At 44.5% G+C, this 17,129-nt stretch overlaps 1 protein-coding gene across 1 annotated transcript in view; it reads left to right on the plus strand.

Annotated features, from left to right (window-relative positions):
* Positions 1–13,255, plus strand: part of LOC141162667 (uncharacterized) — a 42,351-nt gene extending 29,096 nt beyond the window's left edge. The window contains exons 3-4 of the mRNA XM_073649013.1: positions 8,051–8,124; positions 11,703–13,255. Coding sequence (XP_073505114.1) covers positions 8,051–8,124; positions 11,703–12,091 — 463 coding nt within the window. The 3' untranslated portion in view covers positions 12,092–13,255. The remainder of the gene's footprint in view (positions 1–8,050; positions 8,125–11,702) is intronic.
* Positions 13,256–17,129: the final 3,874 nt, after the last annotated feature.

Below are 17,129 nucleotides of genomic sequence, written 5' to 3' on the forward strand. Positions count from 1 at the left end.
TGAATACTTGTATGATGTTATTAAATATTCATCTTAAAGGGAATGTATGACTAATATTAACATATCCTAATTAAGGCCAGACATTGACATATTGACTTTAGGACACGATAACCTGCAGACCCTCATAGACGTCTATGTCATAGTTTGTTTGCAGAGCTACAATCCTCAGCATTGAAATGACGGCACTAAGAAGGAAATGTTGTGGGTTTATGGGAACCACAGGATGGACGGACCTGTTAGTTATATGGAAATGATGGGAAACTTGTTTTGAAAGTTCTGTTCCATGTGGATTCTCCAGTCCGGAGTTTGAGCCTCGTGAACAAATCCCGGCACCTCCGACCTCGGCGGCTGTCACCGAGGTCATTAATGGACAACATGATTTGTTTCACAAGAACATTTAATGGCGATTCTAGTAAGATTTCACCTCCTGAATGCAAATGTCAGATTTTTTTCATCAGGTGCGGGATTTTTTTTGCCCGTATTGTTTTTTATTTTTTTCATTTTAGCTTTTTTTTATGGTACGCCATCGCATGATTACGTCACTTGTAAAATAGTGTATTGAGCTTTATTTCAGGTGTAAAGTTGGTGATCCGGAAAGGTCCTGGGCGACACATTTACTGTATGCTGTTCATCATGTGTTAGGCTTCTTACTGGTTGGAAAAAATATGGTTCCATCATTCACCATCTGCCATTCTGATGGTTTGGAGGGAACCAAAGGACAATATAACAGATTGCTATTTCTGCTTAACAAGCATTACAGGAATCACATTTAGAACACAATATGCAGCTAATTACCCCAATTTGCCATCTGCAATGAGGCCCGTCTTATATAGCGAAGACCTTCCTGTACCCAAGTGTCCAGATTTTGTTATTGTAAGTGACAGCTCTGACCTTACACTGAAGAGGAGGCACACAGCCATGTTAGAAGTTTCCTACTTTCCGAGCAAGTTGTTCATCAGAACCTCACCTCTTATCTCTAGTAGATTTCAATGACCTTATCCGTGATTTAGACTTGTCAAAACAAGAATCAGAGCTTGTAAGTTTCAGGCTCAAAGGATGGAATCTACTCCACGAAAATGTGAGAGTCTACAAATACCGTTTGCCGAGATCTACCCTGCGAAGAAATGAGAATCTGCAGGTATCGTAGCCGAGATCTATTCCGCAAAGACGTGAAAATCTGCAGATATCGTAGACCAGATCTATTCCATGAAGACGTGAGATTCTGCAGGTATCGTAGCCAAGGTCTACTCCGTGAAGATGTGAGAATCAGCAGGTATCGTAGCCAAGGTCTACTCTGTGAAGATGTGAGAATCTGCAGGTATCGTAGCTGAGATCTATTCCGCAAAGACGTGAAAATCTGCAGATATCGTAAACCAGATCTACTCCACGAAGACGTGAGAATCTGCAGGTATAGTAGCCGATATCTACTCCGCGAAGACGTGAGAATCTGCAGGTATCGTAGCCAAGGTCTCCTCCATGAAGACGTAAGAACCTGCAGGTATCGTAGCCGATATCTACTCCATGAAGACGTGAGAACCTGCAGGTATTGTAGCCGATATCTATTCCACAAAGACGTGAGAATCTGCAGGTATCGTAACCAATATCTACTTCATGAAGACGTGAGAACCTTCAGGTATCGTAGCCGATATCTACTCCATGAAGACATGAGAACCTGCAAGTATCATAGCTGATATCTACTCCATGAAGACGTGAGAATCTGCAGGTATCGTAGCCAATATCTACTCCATGAAGACGTGAGAATCTGCAGGTATCGTAGCCGATATGTACTCCATGAAGACGTGAGAACCTTCAGGTATCGTAGCCGATATCTACTCCATGAAGACGTGAGAATCTGCAGGTATCGTAGCCAATATCTACTCCATGAAGACGTGAGAACCTGCAGGTATCGTAGCCGATATCTACTCCATGAAGACGTGAGAACCTGCAGGTATCGTAGCCAATATCTACTCCATGAAGACGTGAGAACCTGCAGGTATCGTAGCCGATATCTACTCCATGAAGACGTGAGAATATGCAGGTATCATAGACGAGATCTAGTCTGCGAAGACGTGAGAATATGCAGTTATCGTGGCCGATATCTACTCCGTGAAGACGTGAGAATATGCAGGTATCATAGCCGAGATCTAGTCTGCGAAGACGTGAGAATATGCAGGTATCATGGCCGAGGTCTACTCCGTGAAGACGTGAGAACCTGCAGGTATCCTAGACAAGATCTACTTTGTGAAGATGTGACAATCTACAGGTATCGTAAACAAGATCTACTCCGCGAAGACGTGAGAATTTACAGGTATCGTAGCCGATATCTACTCCGTGAAGATGTGAGAATCTGCAAGTATCGCAGCCGATATCTACTCCATGAAGACATGAGAACCTGCAGGTATTTTAACCGATATCTATTCCGCAAAGACGTGAGAATTTGCAGGTATCGTAGCCGATATCTACTCCATGAAGACGTGAGAATCTGCAGGTATCGTAGCCGATATCTACTCCATGAAGACGTGAGAACCTGCAGGTATTGTAACCGATATCTATTCCGCAAAGACGTGAGAATCTGCAGGTATCGTAGCCGAGATCTACTCCACGAAGACATGAGAACCTGCAGGTATCATAGCCGATATCTACTTCATGAAGACATGAGAACCTGCAGGTATCGTAGCCGATATCTACTCCATGAAGACTTGAGAAGCTGCAGGTATTGTAGCCGATATCTACTCCATGAAGACGTGAGAATCTGCAGGTATCGTAGCCGATATCTACTCTGTGAAGACGTGAGAACCTGCAGGTATTGTAACCGATATCTACTCCATGAAGATGTGAGAACCTGAAGGTATCGTAGCTGATATCTACTCCATGAAGACGTGAGAACCTGCAGGTATCGTAGCCGATATCTACTCAATGAAGACGTGAGAACCTGCAGGTATCATAGCCGAGATCTACTCCATGAAGACATGAGAACCTGCAGGTATCGTAGCTGAGATCTACTCCATGAAGACATGAGAACCTGCAGGTATCGTAGCCGATATCTACTCCATGAAGACGTGAGAACCTGCAGGTATCGTAGCCGATATCTACTCCATGAAGACGTGAGAAGCTGCAGGTATTGTAGCCGATATCTACTCCATGAAGACGTGAGAATCTGCAGGTATCGTAGCCGATATCTACTCCATGAAGACGTGAGAACCTGCAGGTATCGTAGCCGATATCTTCTCCATGAAGACATGAGAACCTTGAGGTATCGTAGCCGATATCTACTCCATGAAGACATGAGAACCTGCAGGTATCGTAGCCGATATCTGCTCCATGAAGACGTGAGAACCTTCAGGTATCGTAGCCGATATCTACTCCATGAAGACGTGAGAATCTGCAGGTATCGTAGCCAATATCTACTCCATGAAGACGTGAGAACCTGCAGGTATCGTAGCCGATATCTTCTCCATGAAGACATGAGAACCTTGAGGTATCGTAGCCGATATCTACTCCATGAAGACATGAGAACCTGCAGGTATCGTAGCCGATATCTGCTCCATGAAGACGTGAGAACCTGCAGGTATCATAGCCGATATCTACTCCATGAAGACGTGAGAACCTTCAGGTATCGTAGCCGATATCTACTCCATGAAGACGTGAGAATCTGCAGGTATCGTAGCCAATATCTACTCCATGAAGACGTGAGAATCTGCAGGTATCATAGCCGATATCTACTCCATGAAGACGTGAGAACTTTCAGGTATCGTAGCCGATATCTACTCCATGAAGACGTGAGAATCTGCAGGTATCGTAGCCAATATCTACTCCATGAAGACGTGAGAACCTGCAGGTATCGTAGCCGATATCTACTCCATGAAGACGTGAGAACCTGCAGGTATCGTAGCCAATATCTACTCCAGGAAGACGTGAGAAACTGCAGGTATCGTAGCCGATATCTACTCCATGAAGACGTGAGAATATGCAGGTATCATAGACGAGATCTAGTCTGCGAAGACGTGAGAATATGCAGGTATCGTGGCCGATATCTACTCCGTGAAGACGTGAGAATATGCAGGTATCATAGCCGAGATCTAGTCTGCGAAGACGTGAGAATATGCAGGTATCGTGGCCGAGGTCTACTCCGTGAAGACGTGAGAACCTGCAGGTATCCTAGACAAGATCTAAAGATCTACTTTGTGAAGATGTGACAATCTACAGGTATCGTAAACAAGATCTACTCCGCGACGACGTGAGAATTTACAGGTATCGTAGCCGATATCTACTCCGTGAAGATGTGAGAATCTGCAGGTATTGTAGCCGATATCTACTCCATGAAGACGTGAGAACCTGCAGGTATTGTAACCGATATCTATTCCGCAAAGACGTGAGAATTTGCAGGTATCGTAGCCGATATCTACTCCATGAAGACGTGAGAATCTGCAGGTATCGTAGCCGATATCTACTCCATGAAGACGTGAGAACCTGCAGGTATTGTAACCGATATCTATTCCATGAAGACGTGAGAAGCTGCAGGTATTGTAGCCGATATCTACTCCATGAAGACGTGAGAATCTGCAGGTATCGTAGCCGATATCTACTCCATGAAGACATGAGAAGCTGCAGGTATTGTAGCCGATATCTACTCCATGAAGACGTGAGAATCTGCAGGTATCGTAGCCGATATCTACTCCATGAAGACATGAGAACCTGCAGGTATCGTAGCCGATATCTACTCCATGAAGACGTGAGAACCTGCAGGTATCGTAGCCGATATCTACTCCATGAAGACATGAGAACCTGCAGGTATCGTAGCCAATATCTACTCCATGAAGACGTGAGAACCTGCAGGTATCGTAGCGGATATCTACTCCATGAAGACGTGAGAATATGCAGGTATCGTAGCCGATATCTACTCCATGAAGACATGAGAACCTGCAGGTATCGTAGCAGATATCTACTCCATGAACATGGGAGAATCTGCAGGTATCGTAGCCGATATCTACTCTGTGAAGACGTGAGAACCTGCAGGTATCGTAGCAGATATCTACTCCATGAACATGGGAGAACCTGCAGGTATCGTAGCCGATATCTACTCCGTGAAGATGTGAGAATATGCAGGTATCGTAGCCGAGATCTAGTCTGCGAAGACGTGAGAATATGCAGGTATCGTGGCCGAGGTCTACTCCGTGAAGACGTGAGAACCTGCACGTATCCTAGACAAGATCTACTTTGTGAAGATGTGACAATCTACAGGTATCGTAACCAAGATCTACTCCGCGAAGACGTAAGAATTTGCAGGTATCGTAGCCGAGATCTACTCCGTGAAGATGTGAGAATCTGCAGGTATCATAAACAATATCTATTCCGCAAAGATGTGAGAATCTGCAGGTATCATAGCCGATATCTACTCCATGAAGATGTGAGAACCTGCCGGTATCGTAGTCGATATCTACTCCATGAAGACGTGAGAACCTGCAGGTATCGTAGCCGATATCTACTCCATGAAGAAGTGAGAACCTGCAGGTATTGTAACCGATATCTATTCCGCAAAGACGTGAGAATCTGCAGGTATCGTAGCCGATATCTACTCTGTGAAGACGTGAGAACCTGCAGGTATCGTAGCCGATATCTACTCCATGAAGATGTGAGAACCTGCAGGTATCGTAGCCGATATCTACTCCATGAAGACGTGAGAAGCTGCAGGTATTGTAACCGATATCTATTCCGCAAAGACGTGAGAACTTGCAGGTATCGTAGCCGAGATCAACTCCATGAAGACGTCAGAATCTGCAGGTATCGTAGCCGATATCTACTCCATGAAGACGTGAGAACCTGCAGGTATCGTAGCCAATATCTACTCCATGAAGACGTGAGAATCTGCAGGTATCATAGCCGATATCTACTCCATGAAGACGTGGGAATCTGCAGGTATCGTAGCCGATATCTACTCCATGAAGACGTGAGAACCTGCAGGTATCGTAGCCGATATCTACTCCATGAAGACGTGAGAATCTGCAGGTATCGTAGCCGAGTTCTACTCCGTGAAGACGTGAGAATATGCAGGTATCGTGGCCGAGGTCTACTCCGTGAAGACGTGAGAACCTGCAGGTATCGTAGCCGAGATCTACTCCGCGAAGACGTGAGAATCTGCACGTATCCTAGACAAGATCTACTTTGTGAAGATGTGACAATCTACAGGTATCGTAACCAAGATCTACTCCGCAAAGACGTGAGAATCTACAGTTATCATAACCGAGGTCTACTCTGTGAAGACGTGAGAACCTGCAGGTATCGTAGCCGATATCTACTCCATGAAGATGTGAGAACCTGCAGGTATCGTAGCCGATATCTACTCCATGAAGACGTGAGAAGCTGCAGGTATTGTAACCGATATCTATTCCGCAAAGACATGAGAACTTGCAGGTATCGTAGCCGAGATCTACTCCATGAAGACATGAGAACCTGCAGGTATCGTAGCCGATATTTACTCCATGAAGACGTGAGCACCTGCAGGTATCGTGCCGATATCTACTCCATGAAGACGTGAGAATCTGTAGGTATTGTAGCCAATATCAACTCCATGAAGACGTCAGAATCTGCAGGTATCGTAGCCGATATCTACTCCATGAAGACGTGAGAACCTGCAGGTATCGTAGCCAATATCTACTCCATGAAGACGTGAGAATCTGCAGGTATCATAGCCGATATCTACTCCATGAAGACGTGGGAATCTGCAGGTATCGTAGCCGATATCTACTCCATGAAGACTTGAGAACCTGCAGGTATCGTAGCCGATATCTACTCCATGAAGACGTGAGAATCTGCAGGTATCGTAGCCGAGTTCTACTCCGTGAAGACGTGAGAATATGCAGGTATCGTGGCCGAGGTCTACTCCGTGAAGACGTGAGAACCTGCAGGTATCGTAGCCGAGATCTACTCCGCGAAGACGTGAGAATCTGCACGTATCCTAGACAAGATCTACTTTGTGAAGATGTGACAATCTACAGGTATCGTAACCAAGATCTACTCCGCAAAGACGTGAGAATCTACAGTTATCATAACCGAGGTCTACTCTGTGAAGACGTGAGAACCTGCAGGTATCGTAGCCGAGATCTACTCTGTGAAGACGTGAGAACCTGCAGGTATCGTAGCTGAGATCTACTCCGCAAAGTCGTGAAAATTTACCAGTATTCTTGCCGAGATCTACTCTATGAAGATGTGAGAATCTGCAGGTATCGTAGCCTTAAGAGTGATTGCAAATACTACTTCTCTGAAGAAAAGGACATCGTTTTCTTGATAATGTTTGTTCTGTTATGGAGGCCCTGGGTGGCCCTTGATTGGCGATTGTTCATAGACTCATCAATAGTTAGCTTGAAGGCTGTTCTTTTGCATAATGGTAATAACCTCCTGTTAATGCCTGATGCTGCTGATAGGAAATAGACATACAAAAATATGAAACTGTTGTTAGAAAAAATCCAATATGAAAAATATAACTGGAATATTTGTGAAGACTTGAAGGTGATTGCTTTACTGCTTTTTTTGTAAATTAGTTTAACCAGACTCCTCTAGTCTTCATTCCTGGTCATTAACAGCTCAGTGTTACATTGATTTGGTGGTGGAAACAGTGGTGTGGTCATTTCTCCAAAGTGTATCAGGAACTATTTTTCGACACAACAATGCAATCAAGCACACCGAGGCCATCATTGGTCAGTGATTACACAGAAGCTGCCAGCAGTGGATCTTGGTGATTTGTGAAATCAGCGACAGACCCTTCCTCAGAAGACCATTAATAACCCAAGTGACAGCAGCCGAGGCCGGAGGTGCCGGGATTTCTGCACGAGGCTCAGACTCCGAACTGAAAAAATCCAGATGTGTTGAAAATATTGTTTCCAATTTTTCATAATTTGCAGATCAGTAACTTGCCTGCATCCTGTGATTTCCATCATTTACCACTTTTCCTTCTTAGTGTTGTAATTTCAATGTCGATGAGAGTATCTTATCTGTTTTACAGTTTCAGTGACTTATTTTGTACGGAAATTTCTAAGTATCACTTGTCTCACAGTGCAAAGAAAACCATCGCTCCAGAGGAAGCAGAAGAACTGGGAGATATTATTCTGAAGGCCAGAAATATAACAGGTACAAAAACAAGAGGCGTGAATTGGTTTCAGGCGAATTATTAAACTATTCTTCAAATTTACTCCAAATTTTTTTTTCCCCAAATTTTTTTTTTTTTTGTGACTTGCTTTGTAAAAATAAAGTCAAATGGCATCGGTCAGCACCCATTTTGCTAACTTATTGAGGGCTGGGAAAAAGTTGAAAGAAATATATGAAGTAAAAAAACACTTCTCCGTCGGCTCCTCTTTTCTCTACTGCATTTGACCCTGGTATAAATTAGACCACTGGCTTCGCTGACTGATAGAAATATAAATATGTAAATTGTGTCTTCAGAGAGGAAGAGAACTTGAATTCTTGGGGTGATAATTCTAAAAGACAATATTGACCCTTTAACGAGACTTGTCACGTGAGCTAAGATAAGAAGCCAAACCAGACACTCCATTTGCAGAAACAAGATTTGGGGTGTTTGATCCTTCAGCAGAGAAAAACAAGAGATCTGATTTGGCTGGGTGAGAGGCCTCTGACAGTGGGAATAAATGTTTCTCCTTGTGGTGATTGCATGTCCCATAAGTTTCTGTCACGCCAGGTGTGAGTGCAACACAGAGGAGAAAGGGAACCCAGACACTACGGAAAGGGGGAAGAGGTGACCTCCTAATCTGGACTAGCATCACCCTGTCTCCCCCTAATGTCCCTATACAGCCTCCGCAGCTGTCGCTGATCATGTGCCTCGCCCTGCTATCCCTGGCGTAAGGCTATAGCTGGGGGTAGAAGGAGATGAGCACTAGTCAACCTCCGTTAGCACTCTAAAGACAAAAGGGGAAGACAACACAGGGGAATAAGAACTTGGCTTTAGAAGAAACTCCAACAGGGCACACGGCCTCAAGACTCCAAAGAGGACGTGATGCTACTTCAGCCAAGTTCCAAGTAGGAATGAGTATAACTGGCAACGCCCACCTGGAAAAAAACAGGTATATATACACCCAGGCCAAAGGGAGGTAGTCGCTGGGTCCTAAAGACAGCCTCATATCTAGGCAGCTGTCTGCATTGCCAAATGTGGAGATCTCCTGCAAAGCACTGCAGGGTGACTATTTGTAACCTCTGACACACCCGTGACAGTTTCCTTACACCGACTTGGTGCTCTCCAAAAGGAGACATTTTACCCCTTAGACCCTTGTCAAAGGCATCTTACAGGGCCACATGGGATTTACTGCTTTGTGCTGATGAGGGGCAAAACCCTCAAAACAAATGTCTAAAAATGGAGTGTTTTGTTTAGCTTCTTATCCTAAATAAAGAGGCAAGGTTCAGTACCGACTTTCTGGATTGATACCCCCATTAGTTGGCACTAGAGTTCCTATATTTTTTCTGTCTGAAGAGGCAATTTGCAGATCAGTGTTGTAATAACAGCGGTTGTCAAAATACCCAGAATTCCTCATAGTAAGGGTCACAATTCATTAACTGCTGCAAACCTATTCCTCTCTTCCTTCTCTTGCTATAACTAAATTCAGTAGATGATGTAAATCAAATAAGGGTCGATGTTTTGTAAATTCACTGAATCCAGTGAATTTGAACAAGTTACATTATGATTTGCAAAAATCGCCTAAAATGGCCACTGAAATTTCATACATTGCATTAGCCAGAGAGGGCTGACATGGCACCAGACAAGTCCAGCTTCCCCATAATCTTTTGCAGCTGCCCCATCACATGGTAATTGACGGTTAAATCACCTTGAACTTAATTTTGCGGAAAAATTTGGCGAATGGGGTGAATTCGAATATCAAAAGTTTCACTCATTTATGGAAGATTCAGCTCCGATTGATCTGTAAGGATCTAGAGAACATATCCAGGGTGGAGTGGGCGGCTTGGAGATATCTTACAATACTTTCTGGGGTTCTCCTCGTGAAGAAGATAGTTGTAGCTTGAAATGAAACGTCTTGAGAATAAACCGCACCTTTACTACAATACCCTGATCTTCCTGGATATCTTCATTGAATATCTACTAGTAGAACATATCCGCGTCTCCTTTACATGAACCTTGTTAATAAGTGTCAGGAAAACTTGCCGGCCGGTGGGTGCCGCTCTCTGGCGCCCTCTTACCTCTCAGGTCAGTCAAGGTACTGCACCTAGAGTAAGTAGTGCCAGGAAGCCGCCACCAGCGGGGGAAGACACTGTGGGGTGTTATCCCTTACACGTCACCAATCCGTGACGCCACAATACAGGCACAACTCTCTGGCGCCCCCTCGCCTCTCAGGTCAGTCAAGGTACTGCACCTAGAGCGAGTGGTCGCCGGAGAGGCTGTCCTGTAGCCCACTGGGTATTTGAAGCCCTCTGCAGTGAGGGCGGTATATATATATTTCCCTGCCTGCGCCAGTAATATATATCCACACCTCCGACCGTCACTGCCAGCCTTCCTCAAATCCCCCAGATGGTATGCTGCCACCAGTTCTGGTTTGATACAGCCCAGTGTCAATGGACTTGTATCGGGTCAGGAACCAACCCGGTAGCGTTTATGGCTTCGGGGAGGAGAACGATTACAGAACAAAAGAAACAGAACTATTAAATTTTATATTTAATCCAAAAGGGAGGCAGTGTTTAGGAAAAATATATACATAAGGATGTTACAAAGGGGGCATTAAAATACATAAGCAGATACATAAAATAAAACAAGATAAAGAGTGAAAATTACTTACACTACACGATCACGGAGACGATTCAGTATAGTGGGAGGGGGGGTTCTCCAGATTGCTGTTATTGAACAGGACCCTTTGCGTATAATTCGTATTCCCCCCAGCAATGAGTGCTTCTGTCTTCCCCCTAGATTACTTTATACCTAAGGAGAGACCTGGCCACACGCCCCTTGCGGTGACATCATGTGGGCCGGTCTTCAGCCTGTAGATTTTTATTAGAAATGCTGACTTTTGCGATAACTCATCACCCGTTAATCGCAGAAGCTCGCAGCATACGCCATATTTTCCCTCATGATTTTATCTTTCTTTTGATATCACATATCCCAGAGCTGCAGTCTACTATTCGGGTGTTTTTGCGCTGCAGCTCCCTGATTGTGATTACAGCCGTGGAAAAATACCTGCATATTCTGGGGCTGATTTGGTCACTATCCATTTGGGTCTCGTTATTGTCGGACCTATGGAACTCATATTATTTCATAACTAATATCGGAGTCAGTGAGTCTGCAAATTCCCCTTTGAAGCTCGGGGAAGACCCTTCACAGTTACACACAAATTAGGGAAGCCTGCATTTTAAGTACCTCCTGCGTCTTTCAGGGACACGAGGCCTGCTTCCTAACGAAGTTTTCACACTTCTTCCCTGGCCGTGTGTGAATAACTATTTATCAGTCGTGCGTTAATTGGGGCTTTTGTGCTGAGCAGAAAGGGAATAAGGGAGGGGGGTGAACATGTGTGTCACGCAGATGGAGGGACATTTTCCTGATATTAATATTTTATAATATTCCTGACAATAAGGGTCTGCTAGATCTGTACTTGTCGTAAAAGATGAGGTCACAAGAACACAACCCTTAGCTTAACTCTCACTATGACATCACAAAGACACATACTTTATAACTCATTGTCTTCATTCTGATCTAGAACTCGTCCCCACCGTGGTCATTACCCATGAGCTGAGCGAGCATCTCCCAGACATTCAGGAGAAGTTCAGGAGGATGGGGGTGGAAAACATGTTCCCCGTGGAGAACTACACAGCGGAAGATCATCTGAAAACCCGGGGAAAACATGAGGGGATCCTAAAGTGTCTATATGAGATCGTGAGAGATGTGGAGTTCCGGATGGAGCAGCCAAGAAATCCCATCGCTGAGAAGATCGAGAGGAAGAGAATCCTGTTAGATTTTGCCCACAAGAGAGAAATAGAGAAGGAGAGAGAGGCCAACGAGCGCGCCAAGAGGGAAGAATTGGAGAGAGAATTGAAAATAAGACAAAGTTTGCCTTGGTTTTTACGTTACTCAAAAAAAGGCTTTTGAACTGCAGATCAGCTGGGCACATGTCTTAGATCATACTGAGCCTCCTTATTCCAGGGGGGAGTTACCCATATATGAAGCCCCTCATTCCCCCACATTATCAGTAAATATGGCTGTCTGGAAGAAGATAGGTAGTCTGAGCACAGCGTCATTGCCCCGATTATGACACTAGTGACGTTTCACAAGCTCCATGCCCTCGACCCTGTAAGCAGAATATTCAGAGTAAAGTCGTCTCCTGGATGTTTTGTGACTTTGTCAATTTGAAAAATTATTTTATTTTCTCTAATTAATATTTCTATTCCTTCTTGCTCTCCACCTTTCTGTTAATGGGCTGCATGTCACCTAATGGATCACATGTGCTAATACGGCTACGTCTTACTCCACCCTGCAGAAATAGTGTAAACGATTTGCTATAAATGTAATAAAATACACACGAATTTTAATAACTTCACACTCTCGAATGTGTCCAACAAGCAGAAAGTCACATTTTTTGTTGGCGAAGAGAAGCGGTTGACTTATTCTTAAATGCGTCTCATTCTCGGCCTTTGGGCTCCCTAACGCTGTATTTTTGATCCGAGTGCTGTTCGTAAAAAAGTTGGACACCCAGACCAATGTTTTTCACGGGAGGTGTGCTGATGAGGGAATTTTTATTTTTTTCTCTGACCAAATCTGAGTGTTAAAATATTTGCACCCTGCGCTATCTGTAACACGGAATGTTATTGAGTCTCGTAAATTTTTAATAACTCCTGATGTATAAAAACACATTCTACATTGATGTCAAGTGACACATTGTTTTGTGTTTGTTTTCTTTACGGCTTCAATGGGGTGAAATTTTCCCCATTTGTGGCTAATATTTTTATGATAAAATGGGAAGAACTATTTTTTTTTCTGAAGATAATCTTTCCTCCCCATATCAGGAGGTATTGTCGATATATAGATGACGTTCTTCTAACATGGAGGGGAAATCAGGTGCAGGCCACGGATATCTTCTATTATATTAATAAAAATCTTATGAATTTAACATTTATTTATATTCTGAATAGTATTAGTACTAACTATTTAGATATTACTTTGACTGGTGATAAAAAAAAACAGGAATTATTATCAACCCATATAAAAAAATCCTATGGCAACCAATTCTACATTACTAGCCGTCCTGCACATGTGGTTACATATGTTCCTGTTGGGGAACTGGTCAGTCAAACGAAATAGCAGTGAAACAGACATATTTAATACTGAGTCTAAAATAACCTGTAATAATGTAATACATAACAAATATCCCAGCTGGACCATACGGAGAGGCAATAAGCTAATCGACAATACGGATAGAAACACCATAATGACGAGATGAATGTGACTCCAAAACAATTGTCTAATTTAATCTTTGTTACAACATGTAAGCCTCCGTTCACACATCAAGAAAATAATTAAAGGGGTGGTCCAGCACCTAAAATGTATTTTCTAAATATCTATCCTTACACCGTAACCACTTTTTAAATTTGCTTTATTATACAATATTCTACACTACTCCCTATCCAGCTAATCCCTAAATTTGTTATTTCACTGCACTTCCTGTGATGTTCTGTTTGAGAGGAGTCTCAGAGGTAACGTCACAGGAAGCCGGGGCTGCACTCACTCCCCCCAGCATCCATCACCCTTCCTGGAACATGACGTCACCAGGGGCAGCACTGCAGTTACTTTCCAGTTTCTTGCATTGCTGCCCCTTCTGAAAATGTCCTGGACCCAGAGTGATAGACGCTGTGGCAGATGTGAGCGCAGCGCCCGCACTCTGCTTCTGTCTCTGCCGCCACCATAGCTTCTGTGTAAGAAGACACTGTCAGTGAGTGACACCAGCCCCACCCCACAGTTTCTAGGACTGCCCTCAAAAGAATCCTTATCATGGGCGGAGCTGATGTCACTCACTTCTATCTCCGCCCCCTGGTGGCTACAAGTTTGAAGGCGGTGACCGCATTGCCACCTCCTGATGATGACTAACTTGCCGGCGGTGATAGAAGCTGTGAGCGGCACTGATGTGTGCAATTATCTATTCCAAGGGGTGTGCAACCAAATAATAATTTGAGGGTGGCAACAAGTTTGTCCGGCCCATTTTTGTGTCAAATTATATCCACTTTGCCTTTTTTTCTTAGTTTTTTGTGTTGTTCCAAAACATACAAAGGAAATAAACATTGTAGATTGTAGCTTGCGAGCAACTGATTAAACTGTCTTATCTTGTATTGAATTTATTGCTTGTACATGTCACCACTTAATTGTAAAGTGCTGCGGGGTGTTATAAATAAAATTATTATTATTATTATTATGTGTTTAACAAAACGTGGAATTGCAATCATTTTCTGGGAAAAATACTTCATTTTCTGAAACAACTTCAAGGGTGCCAACACTTTCGTCCATGACTGTATACACATGTACACACACTGCGGTATACCCTGCGAAGTGTCCATGCACCCTGCTGAGTTTCCTTTTTAATATAAATATATTCAGGTCTCCATCCATCTATTCATGTCAATGAGGGGGAGCAGAGGATAATCCGTATGGTCAGGGCAGTTGTTCTGGTGCTTTGTGTATTACTTCCATTCCCTGCAGTGTCCTGTACAGGAGATGGTGTTGGGGCTGGGTGTGACTCTGGGAGAGGAGTGGGAGGGGTGTAGGCAGACTTAAAGGGGGTGTATGACTCTGGGAGAGGAGTGGGAGGGATGAAGGCAGAGTTAAAGGGGGTGTATGACTCTGGGAGAGGAGTGGGAGGGATGAAGGCAGAGTTAAAGGGGGTGTATGACTCTGGGAGAGGAGTGGACGGGTGTAGGCAGAGTTAAAGGGGGTGTATGACTCTGGGAGAGGAGTGAGAGGGATGAAGGCAGAGTTAAAGGGGGTGTATTACTCTGGGAGAGGAGTGGGAGGGATGAAGGCAGAGTTAAAGGGGGTGTATGACTCTGGGAGAGGAGTGGGAGGGATGAAGGCAGAGTTAAAGGGGGTGTATGACTCTGGGAGAGGAGTGGGAGGGGTGTAGGCAGAGTTAAAGGGGGTGTATGACTCTGGGAGAGGAGTGGGAGGGATGAAGGCAGAGTTAAAGGGGGTGTATGACTCTGGGAGAGGAGTGGAAGGGGTGTAGGCAGAGTTAAAGGGGGTGTATGACTCTGGGAGAGGAGTGGGAGGGGTGTAGGCAGAGTTAAAGGGGGTGTATGACTCTGGGAGAGGAGTGGGAGGCGTGTAGGCAGAGTTAAAGGGGGTGTATGACTCTGGGAGAGGAGTGGGAGGGGTGTAGGCAGAGTTAAAGGGGGTGTATGACTCTAGGAGAGGAGTGGGAGGGATGAAGGCAGAGTTAAAGGGGGTGTATTACTCTGGGAGAGGAGTGGGAGGGATGAAGGCAGAGTTAAAGGGGGTGTATGACTCTGGGAGAGGAGTGGGAGGGATGAAGGCAGAGTTAAAGGGGGTGTATGACTCTGGGAGAGGAGTGGGAGGGATGAAGGCAGAGTTAAAGGGGGTGTATGACTCTGAGAGAGAAGTGAGAGGGATGAAGGCAGAGTTAAAGGGGGTGTATGACTCTGGGAGAGGAGTGGGAGGGGTGTAGGCAGAGTTAAAGGGTGTGTATGACTCTGGGAGAGGAGTGGGAGGGGGGTAGGCAGAGTTAAAGGGGGTGTATGACTCTGGGAGAGGAGTGGGAGGGGTGTAGGCAGAGTTAAAGGGGGTGTATGTGTCAGGCAAAAGGTATTTTTTCCCTAATTTTAAAAATGAGAGATGTTTTAGAAAAGAAAACCCCCCACCCCCTATCCGTTTGTAAGAGAAGACCTAGAACTGCAGTGCTGGCCCCCACCCTAAGAATTTTTATTATCGTCGTAAACCCTCAGTGCAGAGCAGCTTCTAGTTCAAAATAGTTATTCCCTCCAAAATTCTATTGTTTAGCTGGACAAACAGTTAATGTAGAATTTAAAAACGCACATGACGGTCACTAACCCAGGGACCAGAGTTTTGGAATGTTCACATTTTCCTGGTTACAATGATATATTTTTCATAACTGGGATGCCCCCAGAAATCGAGGAATTGGTTTCTTAGCTTCTGAGCATCATAGAGAGGTCCTGTTTAATATCCATCTGCATGAAAATTAGTGACGGCCAACATGATGTCTCCATCTTGGATGTGGGACCCCCCCACATCAAGATATGAAATCTGAAGGTTTCTATGTTCTATGCAGCTGGGCGGTTTCACAAATCCGAGCCCCCGTGTGAGGTAGACAAAATGGGCGGTTCCTAATAATTTGGCCCTGTTACTAAAAAGCAAATCGGCCATTTTCAGGTCATTCTTCTTAGGGACGTCGAACACACGCACATCACGCGGCGTAAGAAGAATCACCTCTAATTTCCGGGGAGCCGTCCCCCCCACAGAATCTGAGACCATCACCTTGTGAAGCAGGTTTTGCTATTACTTATCCCTTTTATTTTAATAACTGTTGATGCATACATGTAAATTGTCTCCTTTATAATATCTTGTATATATTTTGTAAACACTGCCCCCCTTTTGGGAGTAAATCATTAATTATTTACCAGCTTCGTTCTTCTTGTCCTATGTCGAGCAAACTCGTTCCTCACCCGCTAATTCACGTTACCTACCAGGTACCCGATCCACCTGTTAAGCGATCGGTGGTGGCAGTATACCAGTATTTATGTGATATTGTGGTTTGAGGGTGGCTGGTCGGAGGTATATATACGTTCCTGGAAGGAACTGGTGGTATATATACGTCCTGTCACATCACGTGCCGCAATAGTCGACATAAATTAGAGCAGCTGCGCCCATGCTTATCCTCGGTCAATACCCTGTTTGACCAGCAGGATAAGGGGACGCCAGAGAGCTGCAAGGTCTGACCCAAGAGTGGGTGTTGTTTTCATGACAAATTGGTGGCAGCGGTAGGATCATAGGGCATTAGTGATCGGGTTTGAGCGATCATTCCTCTCACTAAAAGCTTGCACGGTTCTTACCTGGACCCTGCACAAAAGTTTTGAAGATCGAACTCAGTGTTTATTAGATCTGAGAC

This window comes from Phyllobates terribilis, unplaced genomic scaffold (assembly GCF_046119375.1).
Source record: "Phyllobates terribilis strain yellow unplaced genomic scaffold, ASM4611937v1 Scaffold_9__5_contigs__length_417890890, whole genome shotgun sequence".
Taxonomy (NCBI): domain Eukaryota; kingdom Metazoa; phylum Chordata; class Amphibia; order Anura; family Dendrobatidae; genus Phyllobates; species Phyllobates terribilis.